The following is a 14,318-nucleotide window of genomic DNA, read 5'->3' as shown; positions in this document are numbered from 1 at the left end:
TCCTGTCTTCCCCACCCCAACCAGTCAAGTCAAGTATGGTTTCACTGGAGGTTTTTCCTTCCTGTTAAAAGACTTTTCCTTTCCACTGTTGCCTCGTGCAGTTAAAAATGGCAGATTGGATCCAAGTCCAGATTCAATGTAATCTGTTGGTCTTCCTTAACTAGGATATTGATTATGAATTGGCTGGAATTGGAATCTGTAAAGCCCTGAGACGACACGGTTGTGAAGCAGCACTGTACAAATAAAGCTGAATTGAACTGAACTGAAACATAGATCACACCAGTTTGGTTCCTCCTCCTTATGCTGGTCACCAGTATGGTCACACTTCTTCATCCTGCAGTTGCTGAAATTCAACTGGTGTAGTTGTGTTGGTCCCCCTGGAACCAACATCTCGCCCAAACTTTGTGCAACTTTTATGCAGCTTTAGGTTTTGAGTTAGGAAGATTAAGTCAATTGGTTGACTTAATAAACATTGCAGAAAACAAACAAGACTATTTTGACTTTATTTGGACGACAATGGGGGGCTGCGAGGAGCTCTGTGATGATCCTAGCTCTGTAGGGTTGTCACCCATCCCGTAAAATATGGAATTGTTCTTTAGCTGACAGACAAATGTTGCGTCTCGGACTGAACCGATATGGGACGCACTTTGTTCCGTATTTTCATAACTTTCCAACAGCCTACACATGTCGGTCACACACATCAACACCCAATCTAAAATGAATGAATTAAGAAAATAAAACACAGAAAATACATAAGCTAGCAAAAATGTTCTTCAGGACGAAATCTGTGCAGGCTCCGCCTTCTCCTCTTTCCTGGGTTTTGGGAAGTCACGGCACATTTTACTCACCTCAGAAGACCTGCGCCTTTTCAAATGTCTACTGTACCTGCTACTCTACTGTACCTGGTATTCTACTGTAGAGGGTATTCTACTGTACCTGCTACTCTACTGTACCTGCTACTCTACTGTACCTGGTATTCTACTGTAGAGGGTACTCTACTGTACCTGGTATTCTACTGTACCTGCTACTCTACTGTACCTGGTATTCTACTGTAGAGGGTAACCTACCGTACGTGGTTGGTACTCTACATCCTCAACATCAAAGCGCTGCTAAACAGACGTGAGTGAGAAGAGTTGCATTCTTGGCTGCAGGTCAGTGAAGATGTTTGCAAGGCAAAGTGTAAAACGTTTCATTGTTCAGTCCCTTTCACGGTGGACTGTCCGACATCTAACAGCACTCATCAGGAGAGTGTGATCATTTAATAAATGCTGTATTAGCCAATATAGATGGCAATAAAAATATATTTTAATAGAAGAAAAGTTCATAAATACACACATAAATAAACGTAAAGGGAAACGTTTTTTATTAAAATATAGGTTTTTCCTACATTAAAATGTTTAGAGCGTTATGTGTTGTGTCACTAAAGGAATCCGCGTTAAATGATTGTTCAGAGAACTATTGTTATTGCTAAAATGTTATGATGGCATGGATTCCCTTTAAATCACGAGACACGCAGCAAACAAATACAATTCAATGTGTATAATAAACAATGTAGAGCCATGTATTTCACAGCAGGATGCTATGGCAATGTGTTGTTATGGAAACGCCTGTAACAGAATGATATAACTAGCTGAACTTTTAGTGACCATGGTATAAATTATATGAACCATTTGACATCCCACTCCTCCCCTCTATGTTACCGCAGGTGAAGTGACATAGGTGTTTTTTTTTTTTTAACTCTTTCATGCATGAATTATATTATAAGACAATATAAGTGCATTTATATCATGTAAATTATCTATAAAATATAGCTGCATCATTTTCTTTTCCTATTTATCACAAAGGCAAACTTGCATAATTATAATATGTTCTATTATATCATATATTAATTTATTCTCCAGTGAGTGGAAACATACTGGATGACTCTCTAACATCCACTGAAGTGGTTCAAAATACCATCCTCATTCATGAATATGCAAGAAAAAAACTTGTGAATAGGTGTCCACTACAGCGCCACTATGCATGAAAGGGTTAAAGTTCAGTGTTGCCACTACTGCTGTTGCCATGTGATTCATCACACAGTTTTAACTTTAATTACACAATAGCTAAACATTATGAATATGGCTCTTTATTATATTTTTCCTCATATGTTAGTAGAGATCCATGTAATCGCGGCTTTATGAAGCCTAACTAGCATCACTTTATATCCAACATGTGGCACAAGAATGTATTCATGGTGATGAGGATGAGAGAGTTACCATTCTGAAAAAGTGGTTCTCCGTTTGGAACAGGGAGACTGTTCAGGGTTAAGTTCCTGTGATGGACTGAAACCAGATCCAGACCCAGCATCATCCTCAGGGCCTGAAAACACAGAGAGAGGGCTTTTGCTTTGCTGCATTCTGACATTTACATTACATTAGATTAGCATCACACTTGTGCCTGCAGTAGCTATTACTGTCACGACAAGTTTCCACATGATTTTTGTTGTTTACTATCATTTTTTTGATGCACTTAATTTCATATTCTGTTCAGTATAGTGAAGTTATCATGTAAAAACTTTACTATTGACATAACAAGGACAATAAAAACAGGTGCTTGCTATTGATTAACACACAGTAAAAAGGCTTTGCACTGCACAGTTACTTATAAAATCATAATTGAGATTTGTTGATTTCCAGTCATTTCTGCTGCTTTGTGGCGCTGGTATGAAATCCTACTTTACTGCAGTCTCCTCTCCCGTCACAGACTGTACTGATGTAGACTGCCCAGGTGCCGTCGGTACAGGAAGCCAGCAGGTAAGTGCAGGTGCCCTGGAAGTGGAAGTGCTTCCTGTCAAACGTGCGATAGTGGGCTCCACCCCAGGACATGCATGTGGCCGAGCCCTGAGAAACCCGGGCAGTACCCAGCAGACCACTCCGCACCAGAGGAGAGAACTGGGAGTCTGGAGGGGACAAGGCAGGTGGTGTGTGAGACAAATCCATCACTAGTTTAGCTAAATTCTGCAAGCAGCTGGGCTTGTTGTCAAACCTGGAAGCAGAGTGTAGGTGCAGGACAAGCAGGTCTGGTCAGAGGCATTCCTCCAGCTCAGTGCCCACATGCTGCTGCAGCACTGCTCCATGGACATGAGGGACAAGTTATGCACTCCTGGAAATTCCTCACAGCTCCATGTGGAGTAGCACCGACCGTGTACACCCACTCCTAAAAGGTGGGAGGGGAAAACGACATGTTGAGAAAGAATCTGATACATATTCTACTCACTAAGTCACAACCAAAACATGAAAATATAACAACACAGAAAAACTTGCAAAAATGCAGATTAAGCGCCATGTTATGATGCACCACGTCATGGCCCTTGATGAAACAGAGACGAGGAGCTTGGACAATAAAGAAGGCTGACATCGGAACCAGGATTTTATGAACAAGCACTCCAACGTCAGACCAGTCCAACAATGAGACAATAATTTAGTCCAGAAGGAAAGCTGCAAAGCCAAGCAGATGGGACGGGTCGCTGGGATGGGAGCCGGGACCAGGAGGCAAAGGGCCAAATAAACCAGGGTCCAGGTAAAACCGGCAGTCCCAGACTCACTTTCACTGATCAAATGTGGCCACACAGTCGCATGAACACACAAACGTTTCACACATGAACACACGATGATGTCACAGGATGAAATGAAATAATTACACATGCTGTAGTTTTGATCACAACTGAACTTGACTGAAAGGTCGGAATGATAAAAAAGTTCATCTGTACTTTCCTCTATAGCAGTACTTATGGAGAATGCTTTGCTTTCCACTAATAACCCGAAAGGGCAGTAATTATAAACAACCTGCAAGGGGTAAAGTTTATGTTCACAATGCAGTAGTTTAACTTTAATGCTGGTAAAGTCTTTAAATATGATGAAGTAAATAATATGCATGCACACAGAGGTGACACATGGGTTGGTTGTCCTCACCCTGAGAGCAGCGTGGACCCCCCCAGCCCTCACAGCAGGCCCTCACCGTCTTGTTCACCGTCTGGCTCTCCATCTCTGCAGGCCTGAGGTACACAGTACATTCACACTGTGAGCATTTTCACACTTCATCTGACTTTAGTGGTAATCACAACCATTTCATTCATTCATTCTCATTTGGAGGCTGAACAAAAAACAAACACATCCATCCTGAAATCCTCAGAAGCTCCAGTCATGATTCCTGACTTCAGTCCCACCAAACAGTGACACTTTGTCACCTGAAGACTCCAGCATTTTTTCCACTCCCCCGGTCCTATGATGTGAACCAGCCGCTGATCTTTTACTTACTTGTACAAGTAACAGGAGGCCTTTGGCCCCTGCTGATTGTAGTACAGCGCAATGCCGTCATCCCCGCCGTGCTTGCTCCGCATCCTGTCCACATCCAGCCTCCAGCCTTGGGTGTTGTACTGATACACTGCAGAACAGCCGACTTCAAGCTGCAGACGGGGTGACAGGACGCGCTCCACCCTCTCTTCCATCATGTGTTCACACCAGTGTCTGGAACATGACACACACTTCATTTGTTCTGCACTGAACACACAAATCACTCTGCATTTAACATCTGCATCCATCCACATTTTCACTGCTCAACAGTAACATCAGTCGTTTCCCATTTTAGTCCTCAGGGGTGCAGAGGATGTTCATGTTTTTAAGGGCAGGCTCAAGACCCACCTTTTTAGTTTGGCCTTTATTTGATTTCTTATTAAGTTTTATTTGGTTAACTTATTCCATTTTGATTTTCTTTGAAATGATTATTCTTATTTCATTTTATATTTATGTGTGTGTACATCTGTATGTATATGTGTATATATATATATATATATATATATATATATATATATATATATATATATATATATATATATATATATATATATATATATATATATATATATATATACACACATATATATACGGATGGGGTTTCCACAACTAGTCCGTCTGCACTTAGCATTCTCATTTAGATGTATCTAAAAAAGGGGGTTGGAGGTATCTTTTTATATAATGTGTCTGTCTGTGTGTTTCCTTAATGTCTGATTTTAAACTGTAAAGCGCTTTGAGTTAAATATTTTATGTTGGAAAAGCGCTTCATAAATAAAGTTTGATTGATTGATTGATGAAAATGCTGTTGGTAAAGTTAAAAATTTGTTTCTGAAGTTTGTGAAGAGATTTTCTTACAAAGAATTCTGCCATTTGCACTAACACAACCAAGGCGACTTCACAACTATCTTCATGTGACAGTTGAAGTTCAGGTCTGAGGCCATTATTACACCAAGATTTCTGGCTTTGTCATTAGATTTTAAGTAGCTGTCTGAAGCTGATTACTGACTTTTAAGTTTTTCTTCTTTAGCTCCAAAGAGCCAATTATTTCATTCAGTTTTGTTCCAATCCAATCTTTAAATTGATTGATGCATTTGATCAGAGTTTGGATCAGACCAGAGTGTCCTGATGAGATGGTTATGTAGATTTGTGTGTCATCAGCATAACTATGGTAACATATTTTGTTTTTATCATAACTTGAGTGAGTGGGAGCATATAGATGTTATACAGCAGTGGCCAAGATGGAGCCTCAGGGAGCGCTACAGGTTATTTTTGTTCGCTCAGAATTATAGTTACCTATGGACAGAAAGCCCTGTCCCTGTCCTTTAAATAAGACTCAAACCACTTAATTGCAGTGCCATTGAGTCCTACCCAGCTTTTCAGCCAGTCTATTAAGATGTTTCAGTCAGTTGTGTCAAATGCAGCACTGAGATCCAGTAGTACAAGGACTGAAATGTTGCCGCTATTTCGCAGATGTCATTTAATACCTAGAGCAGTGTTGGTTGCTTTGGTGTGGCCAAAAACCTGACTGGTGTGTGTGTGTGTGTGTGTGTGTGTGTATATCTGTAAAAGATCTGAGGTCAAGCATCACAAAACTTTCTTGAAAAACCCTGCTGGCAGGGCATCAAGACAGCAGTTTCAAATCTGCATTCTGGATCGTTGGGTACATGAAAGCAAAAAAGCTCTTTTGCTAACCATATCTGGAGCAGAGGCTATCAAAGTTTTGAATACATTTGTTTATTATACACCAGAGGATAAAGACAAGTTTGAAGAAGTCATAAAGAAATTTGACGAGCACTTTCTTGCAAAGTAAACTGAACCATATGAGAGATGTGTATTTAGTTCTCCAACTGCCAGGTGAGTCATTTGATATTTTTTCGCAGTCCTGTAACTTCGGCAATCTAGAGAACCCAATGATAAGGGACCAGATTGCATTTGGTACTGAGAAGAAGTTGCACAAAAAACTGTTGAGGGAAGTGGATCTCACACTCACAAAACCAAGATGATGAGTCTGTAATTGAAGTAACAATGAAAGGGAAAGCTTGGTTCAAGTTCAAACAAAAAGACAGGAACAGAGACGATGACCAAGCACAATTTAGTTGTAAGAACATGGTGAAAGTCACAAGCTGAGACTCTACCCTGCATATGGAAAAACATGCACAAAGTGCAAGAAGCAAAATCACTACACAAAAATGTGTCATACCAGGAAAAAGATCTATACAGTGCAGGAGGACTCAGAAAGCAGACAGGATTTGAGTGTGACATTTTTCATCAAAACAGTGTCCTGTGAAGAAAACCATGGACAACCTCAAAGCAGTGATACAGAGCATGCAGTTCTTGCAGTAAAAGAAGATAAATGGTCTGCACCTCTGTTTGTCAATGGAACCCTAGTACCCTGTAAAATTGACACTGGAGACAAAGCCAACTTTATTAATGAAAATGATCTGAAATCATTTTCTGCAAACTCAAAAAGAGGAAGGAAAAGTCGCTAAAAGTGTACAACAACCCGCCCATGCAAACTAGAGTGGCCGTTGGCTCAAAGTGACAGCAAAAGGAAAACAATATAACCTAATGCTCACAATATGAATCAGTTCTGGGTGACAAAGCATCTGAAGACCTGTCAAAGAATCTACCAGATCGACAGTGGTAGTACCAATTTAGTGAATAAATACATTACGGTCTTCAAAGGACATGGCACACACTATACCTGTAAAATACACCTCAAAGATGCTGTACCTGTAGTGCATGCCCCAAGGAGAGTGCCAGCACCTCTCAAAATTGGACTGAAAAGGAACTGAAAAGAAAGACGCAGATGAGATTCATTGAACAGGTGGAAGAGCCCACATAATGGATTAATTTCATTACTTGTGTAAAAAAGAGAAACTCCCTGGAGTTACATGTATGCCTGATAGAGAGCATAATCACACCTTCAAGCATGAAGTCACACGGCTGGTGCAAAGTACTTGAGCAAACTAGATGCTTCACATGGGCTTTGACAGCTGAAACTAGACCCAGAAAGCAGCTGGTACACCACCTTCCACTCGCCTTTTGGGCGCTACTGTTTTCTGAGACTTCCTTTTGGCATTCAAATCACCACCTGAGATCTTTCCCAGGGCCGTGGAGGCAATTATAGAAGGTTTTGAGCGAACACGAGTGTACATTGATGACTTGATGAGCGACTTGAAAAACTGGTGCAAAGGGTGAAAAAGTATGGACTAAAACTAAAAAGAAATGTCTTTTTGGAGTCTCAGCTATGTCATTATTGGGAGACAAGATAACAGTGGAAGGAGTGTTGCCAGACTAAAAAGAAGTGCAAGCCAGACTGGACATCCAGCCTCATCTGACAGGCATGGAGTCTTAGACTGCTGGGGATGATTGACTTCCTGGGTAAGTTCATACCTAACCTCTCTTAACCTAACAGGAATGGAAAGAATTCAAGACAACTGGGACTACTGAACCAGTTTTAACCTACTTTGATCCAACAAAAGCCAACCAAAGTGTCCACATGCGGATCAAAAGATGGACTAGGTGCTGTTCTGCAACACGAAAATTAAGCAAAGTAGCAACCTGTCGCATACAGTATACATCGAGATCAATGACAGAGACTGAAAAGTGCTATGCGCAGGTAGAGACTCTATTTGGATGTGGGAAGTTTCACACTTATGTTTATGGACCACCTACATTCAGCAGAAACTGATCACAAATCACTCATCTCAATCTGGAAAAAGAATCTCAATGTCATGTCACCCAGAATCCAGCAGGTGAGGTTGACATTGCAGCGCAATGACTTTGACCTCATATACACGCCGGATAAATACATAAAAAAATAGCCAAGGAGACAGCAATGGACACAGTGCTGAGCAAAGTTTCTAAGTATGTAAACACGAGCCGACCAACAGGAATGTGTCCACAGTTTTTCCCTATGTGGGCAGAGCTGTAGCAAATGGCCTCCTGATGAAAAACAGGATTATAATCCCACAAATCATGCACGAAGATGTACTTCAGCGTCTTCACGAAGGACACCCAGAGAGTGAAAAAATGTAAAAGAAGAGCATGAGAAGCCATCTTCCTTCCAGACATAGACAAGGTTATTGAGGACATTATTCAGAAATGTGGGATTTGCCTTTTAACACCACTACAAAAAAATCAGGGACCCAATGTTAGTAGCGGACTTTCCCACAGAACCCTGCAGAAGGTGGGCGCTGATTTATTTAATCTACATGGCAAAAACTACCTTCTTGTTATTGACTATTACTCTAACTGTCTTGAAGTTTAACCAAGGCCGGCTGTAGGAATGCATACATGAGGGGCAGGCAGAAATGTGAACGGGGCATCATGCGTGCACATCATGCTTCAGCTCTTTTTTTGTTATTATTATTGTGTTTTCTGAATAGAACTGTTAGTAGAGTCCAACTTTGTGAAGAAATGGATTGACCTTTGTCAGACCTCTAACCAAAGACCGGTCCAGCTTGGGTGTCCCACCAGAAACTAAAGCTCCTGCTGGTAAAGCTCTTAAGGTCACTGAGGCACACAAACCCCCTGAGCACTATAAGGAGGCAATCCCTCAGGGGGGAAATGGAATATAAGTATTATAGCTACATTAAAAAGAAAAGAATATCAATCATCAAAGTTTTAACAACTAACAACATATAATTTGTCTCATTAGACAGCCAAATAACAATAAACCAAACATTAAACTAAGCTGAAATAGGCCAGGAGTGCTCAGCTATGATTCTCGAGGGTCACAATCCTGCGTGTTGTATCCCTGCTCCAACACACCTGACTCAAACTAACCAGTCAGTGTGCAGAACATCAATGGCTGTTAGATCCATTTAATGGAAGTCAGGTGTGTTGGAGCAGGGATACATGGAAAACCTTTTGGACAGCAGCCCTCGAGGACAGACTTTAGACACTCTTTAGTTAGGCCAGTCACAAACAAAAGCAGGACTGAACATCAAAACCCTGAACACAAGGCGGCAGAACCTCAGACAATAACCTCAAATTTATATAAAAATCAAGAACAAACACAGAGTAGAACATCAAATGTTTTTCTTAATTTTGTTTAATTTTTTTCTTGTTTCTTTTTTTTTTTTTAGAAACTCATTCCCTACTCTACAACAACAATCTCCTATTTTTCTGCCTCAAAACTCTACTGGTGTTTACAGTCAGAGGACAGGTCAGTTTCATTGGATACTTCTTGAGCAACATCTGTTTTGCCACAAAAATTTCATTTTCAGAGAAAATAGATTCAGACACAAACATGAAGCTCTATGTCAGCAGCTGAAACAAGCAGGAGTTGGGGGGGGGGGGAGTAAAACAGTGTGATTGTCCTCAAACCAGCGTGTAGAACTGGAGACCTTGTCAGGAGCTTCCTGACAGAATCTGGCACACACAGGTCATTTTCCTTCAGTCTGTTTGGCTCTGAGCAGTGCTCATGTGTGATTGAGCAACAGTCCCACTGACAGGCTCACACTGAAAAAAAGCAACAATCGCCTGTTGACAGAACACATCGATGTTACATACTACCTTACTTTTCGTCAATTAGTTATAAAGTAGCCTATCTCATGATATAAATCGTGACAAGGTATTTAACAGAACTTCATTCCCTTCCTGCCTTCGATTATCAAGCGGTCCCCTTTTGGAACAAAAGAAACCAGAGAGAAACAACAGCAAGGGAGTAAACAACTTGTATTTCTGAAGTGGAGAGTATTGGCAGAGCTAACAGGCCACAGTTCGACTTAGAACTAGGTTTTCTTCTATTGTAACAGCATAAATGTTACTTTGACATGTTCCGCATAATGGCAACAATGTTTTTTGCTCAATATGGTTGCACTTTGGATGCTTATTTGCAGATGATGGGGGTGCAAGGTATGTGTGACTCTTCCAAATCCATCCTGAGTTTCTCCAGCAGTTTCAAAATGCTGGATAATTCAGACTTTGATGATTGTTTCCACTTTTATCCCAAAAATATTCACATGAGGGTGAAAAAGGCATTCTCTGTGTCTCCTAGTTTTGTTTTCATGTCTCCTTCTTGTGACAACAACTGCAGAAATGCACACAATTATACACACAGACTGTTTGCACGTCCTTTAGAAACGTGTTAAATATAGAAACAGTTTCTATCAGCAACATTGATCTCAGGTTTGATAAATCACATTGTGGCCGCTAAATTAACATATTTACATTTTCTCCTCCCAACACACGCTGAGTAGCGTGTGATGTTCGATATAGCATATTCATTGTGGCAGACATACTAACTGGATGCAGATGTGCTATTTTGTCCCTTTGAAAGACACAACCCTTAATGTGCTGTTAATAAATCACTTTGTGCTTTTTTTGCATGTGTTGGGAGTTTGCACACGTTTTAGTCCACACAAACTTTTAGTAGATCCAGGACTTAGACTGTATAGCTTGTTGGGTCGCAGGGCAAGGAGCCTAAATAGAGAAACCCAGATTTCTCTCTCCCCAGCCACATTTGCCAGCTCTTCGGGGGGGGAACCCAGGGTGTTCCCAGGCCAGATGAAAGATATAATCCCTCCACCATGTCCTGGGCCTTCCCTTAAGTCTCCTCCCACAGGGACGTGCCTGGAACACCTCACCAGGGAGGTCCAGGAGGCATCCTGACCAGATGCCCGAGCCACCTCAACTGGCTCCTCTCGATGTGGAGGAGCAGCGGCTCTACTCTGAGCCCAATCTATGTTAATCTAACGTTCCATCCTTCCCTCACTCATGAACAAGACCCTGAGATGTTTGAACTCCTCCACTTGGGGCAGGACCTCTCTTCCAATCTGGAGAGGACATTCTACCCTTTTCCAGCTGAGAACTATGGTCTTGGATTTGTAGGTGCTGATCTTCATCCCAGCTGCTTTACATTTGGCTGCAAATAGCTCAGGTTAGACCTGGAGATCACAACCAGATGAAGACAACAGAACCACAGCAGCCGCAAAGGGCAGACTGGATCCCCTCAACACCTCAGCTGCACCTAAAAGTTCTGTTTATAAAAGTTATGAACAGAATTGTTGGTAAAGGGTAGCCTTGGCGGAGTCCAACCCTCATTGAAAACAAATCTGACTTACTGCCAGCAATCAGGACCCTAAAGAGGGTATTTAGTTGCTCCACAACTCCACAACCAGGACAAAAACCACGCTGCTCCTCCTCAATCTAAAATTTGACAATCCGCTGGACCATCCTCTCCAGGACCCCTGAATAGACCTTACTGGGGAGGCTGAGGAGTGTGATCCCCCTGTAGTTGCCTCCCACTTCTTGAAAAGGGGGACCACCACTGACAGTCCAGAGACTATGTCCCCAATGTCCACGCAATGCTGCAGAGACGTGTCAGCCAGGACAGCCCCACAGCATCCAGAGGCTTAAGAAACTCCGGGCGGATCTCATCCACCCCGGGGCCTTGCCGCCAAGGAGCTTTTTAACCACCTCAGCGACTTCAGTCCCAGAGATAGGAGAGTCCACCCCTGAGTCCCCCAGCTCTGCTTCCTCATCATGTGTTAGAAGGATTGAAGAGGTCTTCAAAGTATTCCCTCCACTGATTCATTTTGCCATGGGTGACCCTACCAGGGGCATAAAACCCCCAACCACACAGCTACCAGGATCTTCAGGACACACAAACCCTTCCACCATGAGTGTCACAACAAACCAGGTGAACAATGGCCAGACATGCTGGAAGAAGTGTTTAAACAAGAGGAAGGGAAGAAGTGACCAGGGAGAGAGAATGTCTGCTTCCTCTGTAACCCAAAACCTTGATCAGCAGAGGAAAAAGGATGGTGGATGGACATTAGCGGGTGATTGATATATAAACACACACAAAATTATGTTAACTGGCACCAAAACTTTCAAACTTTCCCAAGATGCTCTAACTTTTTTCTCCTACACTTGGTTAAATGAAAGCATATTATCCATAGATTTGTCTCGAAGCCCACCTGAGGCTTCCTAATTGCATCTGCCATGGTCCCTACTCTATTGTGCTTATTAGCCTGATTCAGTCCACATGGTTTTTACCCATTGCTACTTAGTTTCTTATTACACACAGCACGGCCCTGTGATGGACTGGTGAGCTGTCCAGGGTGTACCCTGCCTTTTGCCCAAAGACTGCTGGGATAGGCTCCAGCTTCCTACGACCCTTCATTGGATTAAGCGGTTAGGATGATGAATGAATGAATGAATGACTCACAGCACTACTTAAACACTCTCCAGTCTCTCGCTCTCTGCCAAATTATTGGCAGTGTTATGTCTTGTTGTAGTCCAGTGTACAGTTTATCACCTCAAGTTGCCGACCTACCTATTCGCAACCCTGGTTTACTCTTCTTCCTTTGCCTATGACAGTCTCCTGTTGCCTTTTGGATGTCTGGATATGGACCCTCGATTTGCTTGTTGAACCCCTGAGCCTTGCTTATCATCCATACTGTCCAGACGGTACCTCACCTGTCTCTTGGTGTTCTGACCTCTTTCCTCCCACCCTGTCACTCTCTCAGCCTCTCTCCCCAGGACCAGACCGCTGCCTCATAGCCTTCATCTCACAGGTCCGCATTTACAATAAAACTGTAATTTGTACATGACTCTGTGTGGCTGTATTTCTGGGTCTTTAGTCACCCATTACAAAAAGATAAATGAATCTGCAGGACCACTGAATTCTCATGTTGCTGGAAATTCAGAGCAAATCCTGCATAATGTGCAGAACTTTTCATAAGATTTCCTATGAATAGATAATAATAATAATAATAATAATAATAATAATAATAATAATAATACACTGACTGATGGGAGGAAACCCTTCTGGTCTCCATGCTGATCTCATATTAATAACCAACCTTCTGCCATCAGCTTCCAGACAACATGATGGAATTATGATGAAGATGAAGGATTTATAAAGAATGCTGGTCATGTCATGTGACTTCTCCAGTACCTGCTCATCTCTGTATTTAAAACCAGTTATTCAGGAAGCTGCTGAAGCTGGTCTGACACTGTTTTAACTCAAACCATCTTCACACAAACTTCCTGCTGCAAAGCAATTGTTTACATATCACCGCTTACTGTATGGCAGCTGGACTATAAACCATCATGTTGGTTGGAAATAAAAACAAGATTTTACGAATCAAACTGATTCATCCTGTGCATTTAACTTCTGCAAAGTCATCACTCCTGAAAATTAAACTCGCTCAAGTTAAAAGTTTAAGGCAGTTTGTGTGATTTTATATCACAGACTGAGGACTCAGGAACTCCATTTTTCTCTATGAATTAATTCATTGTGTAACATTTTTAAACCTATATTAATAGACATTAACTCTATTTTCTGTCTGATTTGTTTGGAATAACATGACAGTGAGGAGTGATACGGTATGATGTCATCACTGTGATTAAAGTAGTTTCAGTAAATAAAACGGTGGATTTGTGAATGAAGATAATTACTAGAGAAGCAGTGTTACAGTAGGAGTTTAGCATCAACCAAGATCTGCTGGGGTGGATAAATCCTCATGACTTTTAGCATAAAGTTTCAAAACTCACCCTGCTCCCATCACAGTCTGCAGACCAATCAACAACACCAGCTCCATAACCATCTCCTTCATGGTTGGGTCTGCAGGTTCTGTTAAAAATGAATTATACCAAACAATAGGATATTAGTTATAAATAATCGTTTATGCCTAAAAGCTGAAAACAAAAGTGAACTTTTCATCCAGCTGAAGGAATTCAGTTTACTGCAAACAGCAGGTCAGATCACTCCTTTCACATTATTATCACTGTGTTTGTGTGTTTGATGCGTTTTGTGTATATTGTATCATAAGCTTGTCCTGCTGTTGTTAACAAAACCTATCTTACCTGTAAAGTGCCTTGAAATAGTCTTTTTCTTGTATTCCTTGTAGCTTTAATGTCTCTGCTGCCTATCTTTCCATTCTGTCTTGTTCTTCCAGCGTTAAGCGATACCGGATCTGAGAAGTGACGCTTGTGAAGCTAACGAAGTCTAAAATGAATGTTTTT

General features: G+C 41.6%; 1 protein-coding gene across 1 annotated transcript in view; it reads right to left on the bottom strand.

The window, feature by feature from the left end:
• The window catches only part of sspo (SCO-spondin), a gene marked incomplete at both ends in the record, with an annotated part of 143,033 nt that extends 129,124 nt beyond the window's left edge, over positions 1–13,909 (bottom strand). Inside the window, 6 exons of the mRNA XM_079260014.1 lie at positions 2,259–2,361; positions 2,718–2,941; positions 3,028–3,198; positions 3,954–4,036; positions 4,299–4,508; positions 13,848–13,909. Coding sequence (XP_079116140.1) covers positions 2,259–2,361; positions 2,718–2,941; positions 3,028–3,198; positions 3,954–4,036; positions 4,299–4,508; positions 13,848–13,909 — 853 coding nt within the window. The remainder of the gene's footprint in view (positions 1–2,258; positions 2,362–2,717; positions 2,942–3,027; positions 3,199–3,953; positions 4,037–4,298; positions 4,509–13,847) is intronic.
• Positions 13,910–14,318: the final 409 nt, after the last annotated feature.

Source organism: Telmatherina bonti, assembly GCF_933228915.1.
Source record: "Telmatherina bonti genome assembly, chromosome: 20".
Lineage (NCBI taxonomy): Eukaryota > Metazoa > Chordata > Actinopteri > Atheriniformes > Telmatherinidae > Telmatherina > Telmatherina bonti.
Note: the sequence above shows the minus strand (reverse complement) of the source record. Positions and strands in the feature narration are given on the sequence as shown.